An 18749-nucleotide genomic window follows, 5' to 3' on the forward strand; every position below is an offset into this window, starting at 1 on the left:
TCAGTTAAGGTTTGTTTGCAAAGTAAGTGCGTATAAGGTGGACAGCCAGAATGACCAACCTGTGTTAGTCCATAAAGTATAGTATATTAAAGTAAATGCCAACACTCAAAGGCATGGTGAATAAAGATGAAACAGCCTGATGTTTAGCTTGTGTACAGTACCTTTTCTTTGGGATACCCGAAGTGTCTGTGTCTGACTGCCCTCCACGCAGAGCAAGTCTACAGAAAACCGGTGAATCCGCACCAGTTGTGCACGTGGCCAGGGAGAACTTACTGCAGAGCAGAGCGGATCTGCGGTCACAGAGAGTCAGCTGAGGAACTGGAAATCCACCCTCTGCTCCCACATGTGGCCCAGATGCTGTTTTAGTTAACCTGGTTCCCAAGGGCATATTTTAGCTCCGCATCACTCCGTTCTATTTTCCTTTTCAAAGGAATTTTCTTTTAGTTCTAGATAACCAGTTCAAATCCAGATAAGGTCAGTTGTCATAGAAATTATTAGCAGTACCAGCAGTTCTGTGTTGTACATGAAATGAGTTGGGAGTTTCATTCACACAAGATACGGCTTTCTAAGTGGCACTAATTGGCTGTCTAATTGTCACACACAGGAGAAAGGCAGAGGATTGATTAGGCGTGGAGACTGAATGCCCCTCTGCCGTCCCGCTCAGCTCTGGGTTCCTGTAGCTCATTCTGTAGGCATGCTGGCAGGGTAATGAGGGGCAGCGTGCTTCGGATTTTCTGGCTGTCAAGACAGCACCTTTTACTGCCAGGCCTTTTCAGGGGAACTTGTTTTACTCCACCAAGGTCAAAGATAGCATCTTTTGCAAACACTGCTTTCACTCAAAAATCAGAGACTTGTAGGATTTACTGCTGAGCGGTACATATTTTAACCATTTCTTTTACTTCCCCCTAAACAGAGGTTTTTAGTATAAAATAGGATGAGTCATACTGGTGCTAGGCAGAACTGCTACAGCAAGCATATGGGGGTTTATGGTGCTCAGAAATCTGTTCATATTTCCTTTTACTGTCTCAGTGTCTGATGCTGTGATATACAGGCTCCTGGAGGTACTTGCCATGGCATAGGGAAGCTGACATTTTGTGCATTTTTCTCCTGATAAATGGATCCTCCTATCACAGAATGAAGCCTCTCACCTGCAAAAATACATTTTGACCAATATCTTTTCCCCTGAGCTATGGTATAGGTCACACTGTGCAATGTAGTTACTATTTAACTTTGGAGTAGGATAGCTTTCTCTGACATACAACTAAATTATTAAAGTTTGACTCACCGAAGAAGTAAATTTAGGAGCTAATTTGTGATGTGAAAGTCAGGACTACACATAGAAGAAAAAGGAGCAAAAGTGCCTTGTATATGCTAACATATGTAGACCCGACTATGGGATTCAGTAAGTAGGTTTAAAAGAATTGTACTCACATTTTAATTCCCTTGTTGTATCAGATGAACAATAAGTAAGAACTGTGTCTCTCCTTTCAGCCACACAAACTAATCAGTGCATACAGCGTACCATAATTTATTGTTGAATACTCTGTATTTCTGTAACATATAAGTATTTACTCTCCTTTCCCTCACTTTCCCCACACCCAAAGCAGAAATAGGACAGAGACCATCTGTTTCTGTGTTCTGCTCTGTGTACCTCCTCTCTCTGACATACGCATCACTCCTTGTTCAGCGTTCTTCCTAAAGTCACAATCTCATGCAAATTAATTGAAAACAAATGCAGGTACCAGCTACCCATCAAAAAGGTCTAATGCACCTGCCATGTAGTTTTCCTCTCTGCCAGTCTGTGGAAGATGAGCACATATAAGACCCTTTAGCTTTTTAACAACCCTATTCTTAGAATATATTTTCCAAGAAATGCAGAGCAATCTTTGCACGGTTTCAGACTGTATATTTTGTGATTAGTGTTTCGTAAGTGATGTTTTGCTTAATGATCTAACATCTGTTCTAGGAGGTTTGTTTTTGTAACTTCCCCACCTCCTGCTGAATGAACGCCAGAAACTTGTCCCTTTCCTCTAAGTCAATCAAAGCACTAATTGCATCATAATCATGGGAAGCAACGGTGACTGCTCAAGTGCTGAAGACTCAGCAATCAACTCATAACACTGTTCACTCTTGTGAAAGAGAAAGCCTCCCTGTGCAGAGATGGGAATTTCCTGCAATTCAGATTTCTTTAGCTGACTCTGACTTTCTTTGGTTCGCAGGGAGATGACTGCACCATTACCTGCATGGCAGGAACCTACGGTACCAATTGCTCATCAGTTTGTAATTGCAAAAATGATGGCGCGTGTTCCCCTGTGGATGGTCTGTGCTATTGCAAAGAAGGTAAACAAAATTCATTTTTAACAATTGTCTACAATTTCGCATCAATGCTTCTCCCCTTTTAAAGTGGCACAGCTGTGCAGTGAGTAACTCCACTATTTTCTTGTGCCTGTCGGTAATTCAACAGTCTGCCCAAGTATCAAAACTCAACAGGGGCTTGACTGTATGTTTTGTCTCTGCCCTGAGCAGGGGCCAGACTTAACTGCTCTGCTGCAAGAACATGTCACAGAACTAAGTGTGCTGGCAGAGCCACAGCTCCTCTCCAAAAGAAATGCAAAGCAATCTCCAGGCAGTTGGGGTTCTTTCTCTATCACTTTGCTGCCCCATTTCTCCAGGACTTGAAAGCCCCTGTTCTCCCCTCCGTGCTTAGAGTGACACAACTGGGCCGGGGAGCAGAGGCAGCCTCCAGCCTGTCTTTTCTTTAGCCCATTGCACTGGGCTGTGCCCAGCCGTGGTTATGCTCACCAGACCTGACCCTGACCTGCAGACTGCCTGCCTCTCTCGACCTTGGACCGGTCTCATTCCCATAGGATCTCTTGGTGGTCCGGGCTCCTCGCCAATCCTGGCTGCCAACCCTCTGCTTGGGGACTGTGGGGTGGGCCCTGGCTGTCTGCCCTTGTTGCCTCCCTCAGCTCCCTGTCCTTGCTGTACCCTGACACTGTGATGCTCCAGCCATGTGCAGGTATCCTCTGTCCCCTGAGCTGGCATGGGGTTGCAGGATGTGGCTGTCCTTTGTTTGGGGAAACAAGAAGTCTTGCTTTCTCCGGAGACTGTCTGCAAGACTAACCTCTTTTCTTCCCACACATGTGTCCGTAATTCCCTTACGTGCCTGGTAGTGAGCATAACCCATGTATCCAGTAATCACTTGAGAAATCTTGTACCGCTCCATAGCACAGTACCTCTTACGTTCCCTGTGTGGCGGTGCTTTCCCCCAGAATACCAACATGAGCTATGCCTGTATGGCATACATAAGCCCTAAAACAGAAGTGAGGCAAATAACGATAAAATCTGGCATTTCAAACATGAATTAATGGATCACTGTAGAACCCCATTTAATGAGGGTGTATAAACCATGAGTTACTGCTCAACTCCATTACATACAGCTGCAGTGTAATAAAAGTCATTGTGCGGCTGGTGGTTAAGATTCGAGCCTTAATGGTTAGAAATGATGGCCTTGGTCTTTTTTTAGGTGTAATAGCTTCTTTATATTAAAGAGCATTCTCAAAAAAAATACGAGGGAAGAAACAGGCAGCATCAAATGGCAACTTTCTTGCATTCTTGCTGATCAGCAAGTCTCCAGCCTGCCAGACAGTACTGCGCTCTCTCCTGCTGCCTGAGCAGTTCCCAGAGAGGCATCAGACACCTTAATCTGGTAAACAGCCAACACAGTGATACCTATATCACCCTTCTGTACATATAGATGCTGGTAGATGAAGTTGGGGTCATAATTAAAGGGTCAATCTTTGACCCCAAGATAGACTTAATTTACACCAAGATCAGGAGGAAACGGGTCCTAGAATCAAAGAGCTGCAGTTTGCAAGCTGTCTTTCTTGCTGTCTCTACCTTGCTTTTTTCATGAAAACATCCCAAATGCTGTTCTCTCATACGTTTCTTTAGGATGGCAAGGAGTGGATTGCTCTATTCCATGTTCAAGTGGAAGTTGGGGTCTTAACTGTAACCAGACATGTTATTGCACAAACGGAGCAGCCTGCAGGCCAGCTGATGGCTCTTGTCTCTGCTCACCTGGATGGCAAGGGGAGTACTGTGACCAGCCATGTCCTGTAAGTACAACTGGGATGGTCTTGCATCCCCTTTAAAGCCATAATCCACATCATAGCTCTTCTAAATGTACAGTAGGTCAGTATCTCATTTTGTCTATGGATAGCTGAAGGAAATCATGTGTAAATAACAGATGGGGGTTCTAGCAGTCAAGTAGATGTATTATACTATGCATTATATTTTATCAGAGCTATTGCCGTGTTATCTGCATTTTCTTGAACATCATTTTTTAAAGTGATTCCTCATTTGGTTCTATATAGAAATGTTAGGCACTGAGTTGTTTCTATCTTCTCTGTATGTTAATTTAAAAAACGCAACTCAGCATTAAGAGGGACATGATAGATGATTTTGCACATTTTAGAACAAAAAACTGATTACTGAGAGACTTTTTTATTTATATTTTTTGAAGGATGGAACATATGGTCTTAATTGCAGTGAACGTTGTGACTGTAGCCATGCAGATGGGTGCGATCCTGTCACCGGTTACTGCTGCTGTCTTGCAGGCTGGACAGGTAAAATTAGCAATTAACTTTGTAAACCTTGGGGTTTTTGTTGTTTGGGGTGTTTTTTCGGGTTTTTGGTGGGTTGTTTTGCTTTGCTATTGCATCAATTATGGCACTGGACTTGTGACTGCAAACTTTTAAATAATAGATTGAGACAAGATCAGCTGAACTTACCCATATTTAAATCACTCATGATGGTGACAATAATTGGCATTCATTAAATTTGTATTCAGATTAGTTGAAGATGGCTCCAAACCTGGAGCCAGATGTTAGCTTTCTGTAAAAAGAATCCTCAGGAGGGATGCAGATCATCTGGAAATCCTGCAGAGTTTTTCTCCTTGAATGGCCCTTTCCACAGGAGTGCAGTTGTGGTACGGTGAATCCTAGGACCAGCCTACCTAGGGATGCAGATAGGTGTTTTCTGAATGCTAAGAATCATTACAGCTGCTCCATCATACAAAACCCAGTTTTGTCACAAAACATTGTGTTTATGCTTTTCCCGTTTTGCCATGCTTCTTATCACACAGAAGGGTCGTTATGGAGAGCAGATTAATGCTGGTTTGACAAAGAGTTCTTGTGATTACACAGAGGCAGAGAGGAATATTCGGTGAAGTTGGAGAGTCCAGGCTGGAGATCTCAGTACAATCAGACCTGCACTTGATTCCATACTGATACGTCTCTTTGCCAGCATTTGAGAGCTAGCATAACAGCAGCGGGGGGCAAGTTATTGACCCAACCAGTATTTTACACTTAGCTGCCTAAAATACTGGTTAATCACCCTCAGCTCTCTGTAGAGGCCCTGGAGGGAAATAAACTTACATTCTTGCCCATAACTGCAGAACCACCAGTGGCACTGACAATCAAAATGCATTTGTATTAACAGCAATTCATTTGGAAAATGTAATTGTTTTTCAAACAAGTACAAGTTGGAAGAATGTAGGGAGCAAGGCAGGCTGATCAGGCAGCCAACATTTGGGATACTGACACCTTACCTCTTCATTTATGCTTTAAACCAATGCATGCCTTCCATTTCTAACGGAGAGAACATCACCACAGCAGCTCAGCTCCTAGAAGCATGAAGCAAAAGCAATGAAATTATACCTAGAACAATGGAACACAATGGAAAAAATCTTTTAAGAATTAAATGCAAAAATAGGAAGTTCTACACACTGCTTACAAGAAAGCTACTTTTCAAAGATACTGGGCACGCATCCCTGAAAAGGGCATTTTTCCCACAAGAAAATCCATTTTATAAGCTCACTAATATCCCCTCCTCCAGCTTGCATTCTTCACTCACTGGACTGAATTCATCTTTCTTTGAGCCTCTTTACCGTCAATATATCCATCTATCAGGCTTTAAAACTCCACTGTGCATTATTGGTGATCATCAGAGAAACAGTTGGTAGGCTTTTCTGTAGTCATTGTGAGTTTCTTCAAGGGATAAAATCGTTTTTAAAAGTACAGTAAATTAAAGAGATACATTTATACACACTTACTCTAAAAGTTTATTACACATCTTTCTGGATGTAGCATTCCAGAGGAAACTGCAGAAAATGTACTTTGCAGATAATGCAGACTAAAGGTGTGGCTTTTTCTCAAAGGCATTTGCAACAAATACTCTGTACTTACTCCCATGCACATCTGTAAATGTACATCAAATGCAGAAACAAATTACTCCAAGTAAAGGTAAGAATAATTTCTGTGACATCCTTCTTTTTTTAATTTCCATGTTGGGCAAGATAAATGTGTCTTAACTTGCAGGGGATTTACTGCAAACTAAGCACTTTATCCTTCAATGTGTCCCTGCAGTTCTGGAACTCTCTTCTTCAGGATCACTTTTCAGGGAGGAAAATATTACGCTAGTATTCGAGACCAGGTTGGAGCTGAGATGTTGACAGGGCCGTGTAAGGTGTACACTGGAAATGTTGATAGACAGACAGAGCCAACATGTGTTTTGTCAATTCTGCTTCCAATGTTTTTTCCACTTCGCTTAGCACCAGACACAAGGATAAATTCTGCTCATACTAGTTTGAAAGCATGCAATTTAAGAAACTCTTCAGCTAGATAATTATATTTTCATATTAAGGAGTATGCCATCGGTGAAAGATTAATCTTATCTGTAGTTGTTGTGAACTGGGCCATGATGTGTATTGCAGTGCATTTTATAAATATGACGTGATAAATAATTCAGGCTTAAATTTTTGCTTTCTGAATTTGGTACTAATTAGGCATGGCCTGAAAAAGATCAGAAAAGTTCAGGATCATGGAACATCTGAAGGTTCTCCTGCCCACTCACACCAGACAGAGAATTCACGTGGCTTTCTGATCCTAATAGCCACAAAACTTCATCTGAAACAGCATATTCTGTATGTTCATTCCACATGTGGGACTCCCTCTTGATGTCAGTGTTCTATGTAAAGATCAAGGGGAGGATTGAACCCATTTTCTTTAAAGTGGTTTTCAAGATGTTACTGATACAAACCTTCAGAGACTGATAGACGGTAGGAGCATGGAGGAAGACTCAGAAAAGAAGAAAAAGGGCATGTAAAGAGTAGTATACAATCTAAGTTAATAGCAGTCTACCATCCTTTTACTATGTTATGACTGCCACCCATCAAGTCTATTATTCAGGACAAGGCCCTTCTGTGTGTACCAGCTGGGGGAAGGTAGCTTTCAGGAGCTGAGTGTACCTGGCAGAGGGGAAGATGTTCCCACGTATCAGCCAGCAGATCACAAAGCTGTGCAAACCAGCTGTATGCATAAATAAGCACACTGGCAACAAGCTGCTTAGAGACATGTACATACAGTTTCCGTTAAGTTCAGTGGGGAATTGCACGTGTGCAGCCAAAGGCAGGAGTTAGACCCTGAGAAACAGATCAGATTTAAAGATGATTGCGCCCTGTCGTGATTGCTGAAAATTACCCAACCAGGTACACAGGCACATTGTATCACAAAAGGCTTTGTAGACAGCATGGCAAGCATAACATTTGTGCTTAAAAGACCAAGACCACATTGGCAAAAGGCTCTCACATGGTACAAGTGAAGTGAAACTTGTTCAAATGTGGGCCAAAATCGGATCTGTGACCTGCCGACGCAATGCAGAGCTGAATTTTCCTCCATGTGAAGGAAATGTCAGATGCAATAACAATAAGGGCTCAGCCTTGCACTGAATGGAGTTCTCTAGCGTGCACCAGTACTGCATATGCGTAACCTCACATATATAAATAGTACCCTTGAAATCAAAAGAAGACGTGTTCATATCTATTGCTTGGTTAAAAAGGAAAAGTGTAGCCCCCAGCAGGATCAAGTCTTGACTGATTAGACTGATTGTTTTCTAAAGATTAATAAGGGTCTCTCTTACTCCAGGTCTGCCATGCATTTTAGATACCTATGGCTTCTGTGCTTGCAGCTCTATGTCTGTGTGTACACAGATACCTTAAAGCTCCCAACATACTAGTCATTTGTGGAAGAGGTGTTATTTTGTGTACATTCAGGTTAAAATGAAAATGCTTGAAAATGGAGTGCTTCGGTGCTAATTGCATTTGGTTAATTAGGGATCTTGCACACACTGAATCCGCAGAGAGAATGGAAGCGCAGAAAAGCTGTGTGGTAGAGCATTTACTGGAAGTTCTTTGCAAGCAAACAGGTCCTAGAGAAGCAGACATCAGTCTCATCTCGCCCAGATGCAACCTCCTCTCCTGGAGAGGCAGTGGCAGTGATAAGATCAGAAATTTCAATTAGGCTCCTCTTACTTCATAAATAACCTGAAACTGGACAGAAAAGGACCGGCTACCCTGGTAGCCTGGCTGGGTGGGTCAGAAGCTAGGGTAATTTCCTCCGTAGCATTCCTCCGTAATGCTGTGTGGCTCTGGAAATTACAGCTCCAGCTAAGCCATACGGGTTATGCAAGCTGAACTGCAAACCCCATCAGCTTGGTCCTCTCTCCTCAAGGTGGCTGCTGGCACCAGGTTTGGTACCAGAAATGGTGTCCTCACAGATACCAACTAGTTACTACTACATAGCCTTTATTGGTTCACTCAGTACAACCCTCAATAATTAAATTGGTCATAGCTTCTGGCCTGTCCTCTAATTTCTGGAGGTGCTCCCTTCGTGCTTGACCTGAGCCAGGTTAGCAGGACTCCCTGGGAAGCCACACAGAGCCATTGCTCACTGTGTCTCTAAGACCCGAATCTGTCCGTTTTCACAGTCAGACAACCCACTCGCAAACAGATTACAGAAAGGAAAACCACAGGCCCGGCTGATATTCACAGAAAGCTCATTTCCTCCCCGTAACGAGTCAATGTGCTTCAAGTTAATTGTGGCAGTGTGTATTTTGTTAACCTTTCAGATATTACAGTGGGATTAAATAGGAAATGAACTGCAGGGGATATATTCCATTCCTGTAAATGTTAAGGTCAGTTAAAATCCTGTTTATCTGAATTCCTTTAATCTGAAATGCTATCTTATCCGAATCTTGGTTCTGTCTTTCTTTTTTTTATATCGTGCTCTGTTTTTTATAGAATGCTGCAGTCGCGATGCTATCTCAATTATCCACTGAACTAGTTTACTCAGTAGCTTTTCTGAGTATCTGAAGCCAAAGTTTATTCAGTAGATTTTGACATCCCAAAAATGTGTGGGGAAAATAGGATGGTACTGTAGATGTAAGATGGAAAATATAGAAGTGTGCATCGCATAGTTAATTATAAAAGAACCCCTCACAGATTTTCCTTAATTAATCAGGATGGCAAATACAGGTATGAAAATGATATGTGCCGGTAACGAAGAAACATCTTGTTATTGCGTTGGTACTTTTCACCTTCAGGCTTCATTCATGTCTCATAAGAGCAGCCTCCCTCTTTGCCATTACATACGGGAAATCAAAATATATATTTCACTGTCCTTTACAACCTCAATAACTTTCATGCATTGCCAGCAACATAAACCCTAATTGTCTCTTATCATGTCCAGAAATATTGTACAGTAGTTGTGGTAGTCTCAAGTTGTAGGGATTTCCACATGTGATTGTATAAGCGAGTTAATGGGGTCAGGAAACATCGGCTGGTCACAGATAAGGTGAGCTTTGAGGAATGAGACTTTGCGTTTGTGAGAATTTGCAGGCTGCGAGTGACATCTGCACTGTCACTCAAACACAGAAACATGTCTCTTCCCTCCTGTGGACACATTAATTCAGTAAAACCGATAAGCCTGTTACTCAAGGGAAGGCCTTTTTGAATTTTAAAGAAACAGTGACCACTTTGACGGTGAGCTCTAAGGTATTTTTAACTTCACTTTTTCCGAGTTCTTTGCAAAAAGGTGGTATATCTTTCAAGAAAAAAAAAAACTTTCCATTTAGTTTTCCATCAAATGCATTTTGTTTGTATTAATATGACTTTTCTTCAATTGCAGCAGTATCCAGTTTATAATCTTAGGGCCAGATCCTATCCTCATCTGTACTAGGTTGAAGCCAAAATAATTCTATTGTCATTAACAGATCAACTCCAAGACCATGCTGACATAATTGGTAGCTGACTTTTCCGTGCATCTTTAAAACCAGAAAAAATCTAGGACTTGTTTTATGCACCTACAGGTTTTTAGCTGAAGAGATCCACAGCATTTTAGAATTCATAATGTTGTGGGTTGGCTTTTCTTTTAAATCAGGCTGTTTCGTACTCTTGTGGTTTCTAATACAAAGCCTAAAATATCAGAATGGAGCAATAGTAAGTTCCTATTAAACATGCATTTTCTAGATGTCTAATCCCATTATCTAAACCATATTTTGCACTTATCACTTTTGGCAGTCTTATCCCAGATTTTTAAATTAATAATTTATTTCTGTGATTATTCTGTATCCTTACATTAGCTTTAAACAGACAGAAAAACTAGACATTTTGAGAGTCAGTCTAAAATGGTGCATTTTAGCCTCTCTTCTGGCCTCTGCCTTTCAAATGTGAAAATCTTTTCCATATGAAAAGGTATGCTTACTCTCTGGATTCGACAAGTGCCCTTTAGTCTATGAATGTAACATAAGCTTATTAGAAATTAGCTTTAATTTTTCATTGACTTAATTTCAAGTGAGTTGATAAGATTTTAATGTCAGGCTGTGCTTAAAAATTCTCTCTTTGACAGGAACCTTTAAGTATGGTTCCTGCTGATATAAGGCTAATTTTAAAAAATATGAATTATGAAGTTATATCAAAGACTTCATTGATGTCCTGACATTAATTATGTCTGTGCATTCCTTGGCAGATATCTAGGGGGCTCCAGATTCGCATCTAAGCGAGGTTTAGTTGTGTTTGTCCTGTGCCAGATTTAGTATATATTTCACCTTCCATGAAATCAATTGGATTTTTGCCACTCATTCAGTAGGAGTTGGATCAGACCTTTAGACTATAATTAGAATCTGCAGTAAGCCTACTGCTAAACTTAAGCATGCATGCAAATGATTGCAGTATTAGTCTTATAAACACAGAAGAGATACGAGTTCATTTATCTTTGTATTTATTTTGGGGGTTATTTTCCCTTATTGAAGGGCAGCTTTTAAATTTACGTGAAAAGATATAGCTTAGATGGCATCCTGGATTATGCTAATTTAATGGGTTCTAAAAAAATGAAACTTGATGCTAGAGATATTAAACCATTTTCCATTTTAATATGGAGGCATTCTATATATAAGCTTGGCTGTGTGTACAATACATTCACGTATAAATAAATGTGGGCGAGAAGCGATGAAAAATTATTTGTGAACATGTCAGCAGACTAAATACTGGATGCTGGCATGCTGTGTGTGAAAGAAGAAAAAGGAAAGATCATTCAATAAACAGCCAGCAAGCTAAAATGTTGTATATATATGTTATAGGTGAAAGTGTTTGCAGTGACAAATATTGTAAACATCCTCCTTCCCATTCTACACAAAGGAGAAAAGGTTGAATTTCAGTCAACATTATTAAACACGAAAGGCTTGCACACATTCCGTTGTACAAGAGCTCTTGCTAAACTGTGTTCTTAGCTCATGGCTTAGCTTGGGGGCTTGAACGTTTAAAAGTCAGGAAAGCAATACGTTTTTTCCCACTTACACGTTCCTCCCTCACCTGCTGATGGTCTGCTTGGATCTTTCCCAGGTTTCTCTTCCTTCCTGGCGTGAAACCATGTCCAGAGTTTGAGAAGTAGTAGGAAGGAAGCATCCTAAATGTGAAGGAGGATTGCATAGGACTTGACTCCTTTTAGTACAGTTTTCTTCAAGATCTGCCCTTTCTGCTAGTGGCAACTTTTCTTCCTGCAATAGTGCACCCTGGAGAATACCCTGTAGCAAAGGGAACCAGATGATCGTTAATTTTAGCAAACATTTTGACGTACTCAATTTCTTGTGAGGTAGGTCTCTTGCCTCAAAAGCTTTTATTGCATAAATTCCCTGAGTTGGATGATTCATATCTGGAGTTTTCTCTAGATAATTAAAAATAGGGGTACGATTAGTGCTCCACAGAGGTGCATTAGGCTGTAAGTGTATTACTTTCAGAAAAACACTTACATTAATGGGTGCATAAATCGCCCATGCAATGATGAGAGAAGAGACAATTCAGAATTTTTCACTGGCTGCAGGGAAAGGCTTAGTCTTCATTATTTAGGACCAGATCATGGAGCTTTCATTTAGACTGATGGGCTGTTACACACAGGAGTCATCACAGAATCATAGAATGGTTTGGGTTGGAAGGGACCTTAAAGATCATTTAGTTCCAACCCCCCTGCCATGGCCACGGGCACCTTCCCCTAGACCAGGTTGCTCAAAGCCCCATCCAACCTGGCCTTGAACACTCCCAGGGATGGGGCATCCACAACTTCTCTGGGCAATGTCTTCCAGTGCCTCACCACCCTCATAGTGAAGAATTTCTTCCTTATATCTAATCTAAATCTACCCTCTTTCAGTTTAAAGCCATTACCCCTGTCCTATCACTACATACCCTTGTCAAAAGTCCCTCTCCAGTTTTCCTACAGGCCCCCTTTAGGTACTGGAAGGCTGCTATAAGGTCTCCCCGGAGCCTTCTCTTCTCCAAGCTGAACAACCCCAACTCTCTCAACCTGTCTTCATAGGAGAGGTGCTCCAGTCCCCTGATAATCTTCATGGACTTGCTCCAACAGGTCCATGTCCTTCTTATGTCGGGAACCCCAGAGCTGAACACAGTACTCCAGGTGGGCTCTCAAGAGAGCGGAGTAGAGGGGCAGAATCACCTCCCTTGACCTGCTGGGCACGCAGTCACCTCCTTATTTTCCATGTCACCAATCACCTTCATATGCCTTAGCATAGTTTCCAGGAAGATCCGCTCCATGATCTTGCCGGGCACAGAGGTGAGACTGACTGGCCTGTAGTTCCCCGGGTCTTCCTTTTTTCCCTTTTTAAAAATGGGGAATTATGTTTCCCCTTTTCCAGTCAGTGGGAACTTCATTGGACTGCCATGACTTCTCAAACATCATGGATAGTGACTTGGCAACTTCATCCGCCAGTTCCCGCAGATGGATCTCATCAGGTCCCATGGACTTGCGCACCTTCAGGTTCCTTAGATGGTCTCGAACCTAATCTTTTCCTACAGCGGGTGGTTCTTCATTCTCCCAGTCCCTGCCTTTGCCTTCTACGACTTGGGCAGTATGGCTTGAGCACTTGCCAGTGAAGACTGAGGCAAAAAAGTCACTGAATACCTCAGCATTCTCCATATCCCAGGTAACCAGGTCTCCTGTTTCCTTCTGGAGAGGGCCCACATTTTCCCTAGTCTTCCTTTTATCACCAACGTACCTTTAGAAGCTTTTCTTGTTGCCCTTGACATCCCTGGCCAGATTTAATTCTATCAGGGCTTTAGGTTTCCTAACCTCGTCCCTGGCTGCTTGGACAATTTCTCTGTATTCCTCCCAGGCTACCTGTCCCTGCTTCCACCCTCTGTAGGCTTCCTTTTTGTGTTTGAGTTTGCCCAGGAGCTCCTTGTTCATCCATGCAGGCCTCCTGGCATTTTTGCCTGACTTCCTCTTTGTTGGGATGCATCGCTCCTGAGCTTGGAGGAGGTGATCCTTGAATATTAACCAGTTTTCTTGGGCCCCTCTTCCCTCCAGTGCTTTGTCCCATGGCACTCTACCAAGCAGATCCCTGAAGAGGCCAAAGTCTGCTCTCCTGAAGTCCAGGGTAGTGAGCTTGCTGTGCGCCCTCCTTGCTGGTCTAAGGATCTTGAACTCCACCATTTCATGGTCACTGCAGCCAAGGCTGCCCTTGAGCTTCACATTCCCCACCAGCCCCTCCTTATTGGTGAGAACAAGGTCCAGCATAGCACCTCTCCTCGTTGGCTCCTCTATCACTAGGAAGTTATCATCAATGCATTCTGGGAACCTCCCAGATTGCTTATGCCCTGCTGTGTTGTCCCTCCGACAGATATCGGAGTGGTTGAACTTCCCCATGAGGACCGGGCCTTGTGAACGTGAGGCTGCTCCTGTATGTCTATAGGGGGCCTCATCTACTCGGTCTTCCTGGTCAGGCTGTAGCAGACCCCCACTATAATGTCACCTGTCCCTGCCCTCCCGTTAATCCTGACCCATAGGCTCTCAGTCAGCTCCTCACCCCTCCCCAGGTGGAGCTCCATGAGCTCCAGCTGGTCATTGACGTAGAGGGCGACACCCCCTCCTCGTCTCCCTTGCCTGGCCTTCCTAAAGAGCCTGTATCCTTCCGTTCCAACACTGCAGTCATAGGAGCCCTCCCGCCACGTCTCCGTGATGCGGACCACAGCCCTGCAGGGGTCGGCAGGTCTCTAACTCCTCTTGTTGATTCCCCACGCTACGTGCGTTTGCATAGGGGCATTTAAGCTGGGCCCCGATGGAGCTGACTGACTGGCTGGGGCGGCTGGAGTTCCCTTGTGCTGCTCTTCAGGTGCTCTCCTGCTGACCTGTGATCCTTCTCCAGGCTCTGGGCATCTGCTGCTGGCACTGGTATCAAACTGGTAGGAGTGGGGTGGACTGAGGTTCCCCTCCCCTGGGAACGTTAGTTTAAAGCCCTCTTCACCAGCTTGGCAAGCCTATGACCAAAGATGCTCTTCCCTTTCTCCGAGTCGCCCCTCTGAAGCCCACCAGTGAACAATGCTTAGCAAGGTAAGGGCGGGCTCCACCGCATCAATTTGAAAAAAAATTCACAGTTAGAAAAGCATTTTGAGAACACCACAAAAGTTCATAGATAATGTGAATGTGGCTGCTGTTATAGTGTCACTATATAGAAAAAAAAAAATAGCTTATTTGCGGACTAGATGAGCAGCCATCAATTCTTAATGTTTCCATTTAATTTTATGAGCGATCCCTTTATGTTTTCTTCTATCTGCTGCCCTCCCCAAGCAGATTTTTCTCATTCTTCAGCATCCTTAAATGCTGAGCTGTCACAAATTGTGCTGTGGTGTTTCTGACTGGATCCGAGTCAAATACTTCAGGGTTTCCCTCAGGTAGGAATAAACATGAAAATGCAAAAAGTGATAGAAAAGCATCAAGAATCCTTTATGAACTCTTGTTCGTACGCTGTCATAACACCTTCTGAACAGCTGATCCAGAGCTAATCGGACAGTTCTTTCTTATGTTCGTATTGAATTTTCTTTTACCTTTTATAGACTGAAGCAGCAAAATATTCACTACTTAGGAAAGCATGCTGATCTAATCTTAAAAAACAAAGCTGATTTAAATAGAATTTATAGGGAAAATGTAAGTGTAACAGCAATAAAAGTACTGGGGAAAGAGAAGAGAGTAAGGTTAAAGAAAACGTGAACGTATGATTATAGAAATCATTATCAGAAATAAATGTACGAATTAGGAGGCCAAGGCAAGAGGTCCAGGTGACCGCAGCGGACTCTGGCTCTGACCCTGGCATGACAACCACACGCCTAGGAACCCCTCCAGGGCTGACGGTTTGGTAGGAGATGTGCTACAGCTGCCAAAGGGATCACCGTAGGCAGGACAGTCCTGCGTGATGGAGACCGCAGGGATGGTATCGCATGCAGGAGCAGCCCATTATAGAGATCACATTCAGTGATACATTCCCATACCTCTTTTCAGTGCGATCAAGTGCTTGCTGGCCCACTTTCTGGATTTACCTATCATCTAAAATAGCCTTGCAGCTATAATCATTAGGCTATTTTCTGCTGTTGAAGCAGTATTGGTACTGTTGTGGTTTTGCCATTATGTACTGTGTCAACAGGTAGGCAAGCCACCACTGAGAAATAATATTGCCAAAGACAAAAGCTACCAGGCATTCCAGATCAAAGCCAAGCGTGACTCACCAAACTTCAGGCCTTCACTGTATTGCCTGCATAAATCCAAGGCCTATTTATGCATAAAAAGCAGTTTTTTCCAAAGCTATTCAAATGCCAGAAATAAGAGATTATTATGACATCATGTCATGTTGAAAGACAGGTGGAGGAGAGCACAATGTTTGTGTTGGATTCAAATGTCTGCTGAAATCATTCCTGTCATTGCTAATTGATGTTGCATCTGTCTTTAGATTGTGACTATTGAAAAAAAAAAAAAAGAAGATCTTATTCAGAGGAATAATTACAGTTGTACACTGCTAGATATAAAATTAAAGTACATGGGGGGAAGGGAGCCGCATACTATAATTTATCAAATTCCTACTTCCCTGAAAAATAATTAGATGCTGGGCAGCATACAGGCCCTGCTGCAGAGGCTACTGTCAGGGGGATAGCAGTGGTCAAAAATAGGCCACTGATTCTCATTTATTCCATCCATTTTTGCTCTTCTATTGTGTTTGGAGTATTAGTTTCCAACTGTCTAGAGACAAGGCAGAAAAACAATGGCAGGCTTTATTAAGAGCTAGAGATGTAATCCCCGAGCACGAGTGCAATTGCACAAGTAAGCTGGAGAGGGAAAAAAGGGAATTCTACTTATGTCTGGCTTTCAGGAATTTCACCCTCCAAAGTCCTTCAATGTGATATAGTTACAGGCAGTACTAAATCTGCATCACTTTGACAAACTTTCATTGAAGCCATTGAAGATTATTAATGAAAGCAGTATATGAAGTAGCTCTTCAATAGATGACTTACATCCCAGTTGTATGGCTTGGGTTTTTTTTCCTTTTTCCTTTTCTTGCTCCTTTTCATGATGGTTGTGGGGATGTTAACTGAACCCTTCACAGCCCACTTTGTAAATTTTAATACAAAGAACCGACTTCATCCAGTAGAAATTTGCACTGCTCCGTGTAAGCCAGACACAAGCTTATACCGCATCAAGCCACCAGACACACGCCTCTTTAGCCCCTATGCAGCAGAACTGGACTACAATATACCATACATATTATTACCATAAAACATATGTGACTTGACGAGTTTCTGTCAGCCCGTGCTCTTGCCAGACATGCTTCCTCCTCTACCTCTATCCCTGCTGCTTTCCTCTATCAAGATACCCTCTTCAGCTCTGCACTGGAAGATCCCTGCACAACCCGACTGCTTCACCCTCGGGAAGCCGGTGCTTGAGATACACCAGATACTCCCGAGGTCCCAGACAGCAGCTGTTTTGCCACTTGGTAGTAAACTATTCTGGAAGGGCCCTTAAGGAGAAAGAGCTTGGAACAACTCTCCCATGTAGTTGTCCCTTAAAAGATTGCAGTCGTGACTCCTCTGGTGGGTTAAGTTCATTCCACATTGTGTTTTTCACAACATACACAACAGCAATTCGGGTGCTTAGTACTGTTTTTCCTACCCACTGTGTGTGCAAAGGAAGACGGCGTGGGGAAGGGGAAGTGAAGCTACTCCTGGGACCGTCAGCTAAACTCCATGTACAGAGCAGTCCAAAGGAGAGCAGTGTAAATCCTACTGGAGAGCAGACAGTGTCTGCAGAAATCCAGTACCCCAAATCCACTCCGGGACATGGAGGTTTTGTGGCTGCTGTTTCACAGACTGAATTAAAAGCCACAGTGGACCCTGCTCTTACCTTGGCTCTGGATTACTGCATGAGAGTGCAAACGTCCTTTGCCCACATACAGTGGATAACTGTAATTTTATGTAAGTTATGTGAATTTCATTTACAGTTCACCCCCAGAACATTGTTTAAGAAGGTCTTGGAAGTGTAATTTCATACTAGTATCTGCAATTGTGAGCCACAGCCTCAGGCAGTAAGATAATTTCCTGGTATCTAGGCAATAGAGTTTATGTATAAAACTGCTTCCTGCAGCTTCAAGGACGACTTCTTCTGATAGTTGTCTTTCTAATTTCTGCATCATGCTTGTGAAACAAGGCATTTGTTCATAAATTAGGAATCTGTGGTTGTAACATGAGATAATACAGAGATGTGTCAACTTAAGCATTTTTTATATTTCTGGAAATTGAAAACTAATTGCTTATCAGAAATGTTCATCAGCAAGTTCCTAAGTAAATATTAAAGTTTTACATTAAAGAAACTTGCTGCTTCACTGGCTCTCGATTGTAAAGTAGCTGGGAGGGATGGACTCCCCCTTCATATGCTGTCAAGTTAGGGAATTGTAAAATTAAGGTGCTTTTTTTAGCACAATTCCGTAAGACATGCATGTCCAGATGCAGTTTTAACTTCTCATTTACATTTGCAATTCAATGTGTGTAGGAGCCTCCAAAAATGAAGTCTTCCATGAGAATTAACTTAGAGTAATATAAAGTAGTAAAAATCGATTGCGGCACCTTCTCGCTTGTCTTCTGAAAATTTATAAATAAATAACTGCTATAATGGGTATCAGTGTCTTCTAAATGGTTTCCTTTTCCCCCCTTTACATTTCGTTACAACAATCGGCTTCACAATGACTCATTGCCTTCGTTAGGAGCGGGAAGACATCCCTCATTATTCATTACTAAAGGAAGGACTTTGCTGCTGCAAAGAACAGCCATGGCATTCTAATTCAGCTACCTTTCAAGAGAAAGGAGTCAATGTCATTCTTCCCCAAACTTTGCCAAAAGAGACAAGAAATAATGCTGTTTAATTGTCTCCATTTATAAATAGCCCATTCACAATGAGAGAATTGTATTTTTAATGCTGCAGTCAGGAGGAAAAGATACACATTTTTCTACATTTGTATCTGAATTTCATTTCTGGGAGCTCATGCTGAGACTCTCAAAACTACAAATGATCATATATATGTATGTA

The 18749-nt window shown here is 42.5% G+C and overlaps 1 protein-coding gene across 2 annotated transcripts in view; it reads left to right on the top strand.

Annotated features, from left to right (window-relative positions):
- The window catches only part of MEGF11 (multiple EGF like domains 11), a 213583-nt gene that overhangs the window by 150081 nt on the left and 44753 nt on the right, over positions 1-18749 (top strand). For both annotated transcript variants that reach the window (XM_075159743.1, XM_075159742.1), the window contains exons 8-10: positions 2220-2340; positions 3955-4118; positions 4526-4628. In XM_075159743.1, the coding sequence (XP_075015844.1) occupies positions 2220-2340; positions 3955-4118; positions 4526-4628 (388 nt within the window). The remainder of the gene's footprint in view (positions 1-2219; positions 2341-3954; positions 4119-4525; positions 4629-18749) is intronic.

The sequence above is a fragment of the Calonectris borealis genome, chromosome 11 (genome assembly GCF_964195595.1).
Source record: "Calonectris borealis chromosome 11, bCalBor7.hap1.2, whole genome shotgun sequence".
In the NCBI taxonomy this organism is placed as follows: domain Eukaryota; kingdom Metazoa; phylum Chordata; class Aves; order Procellariiformes; family Procellariidae; genus Calonectris; species Calonectris borealis.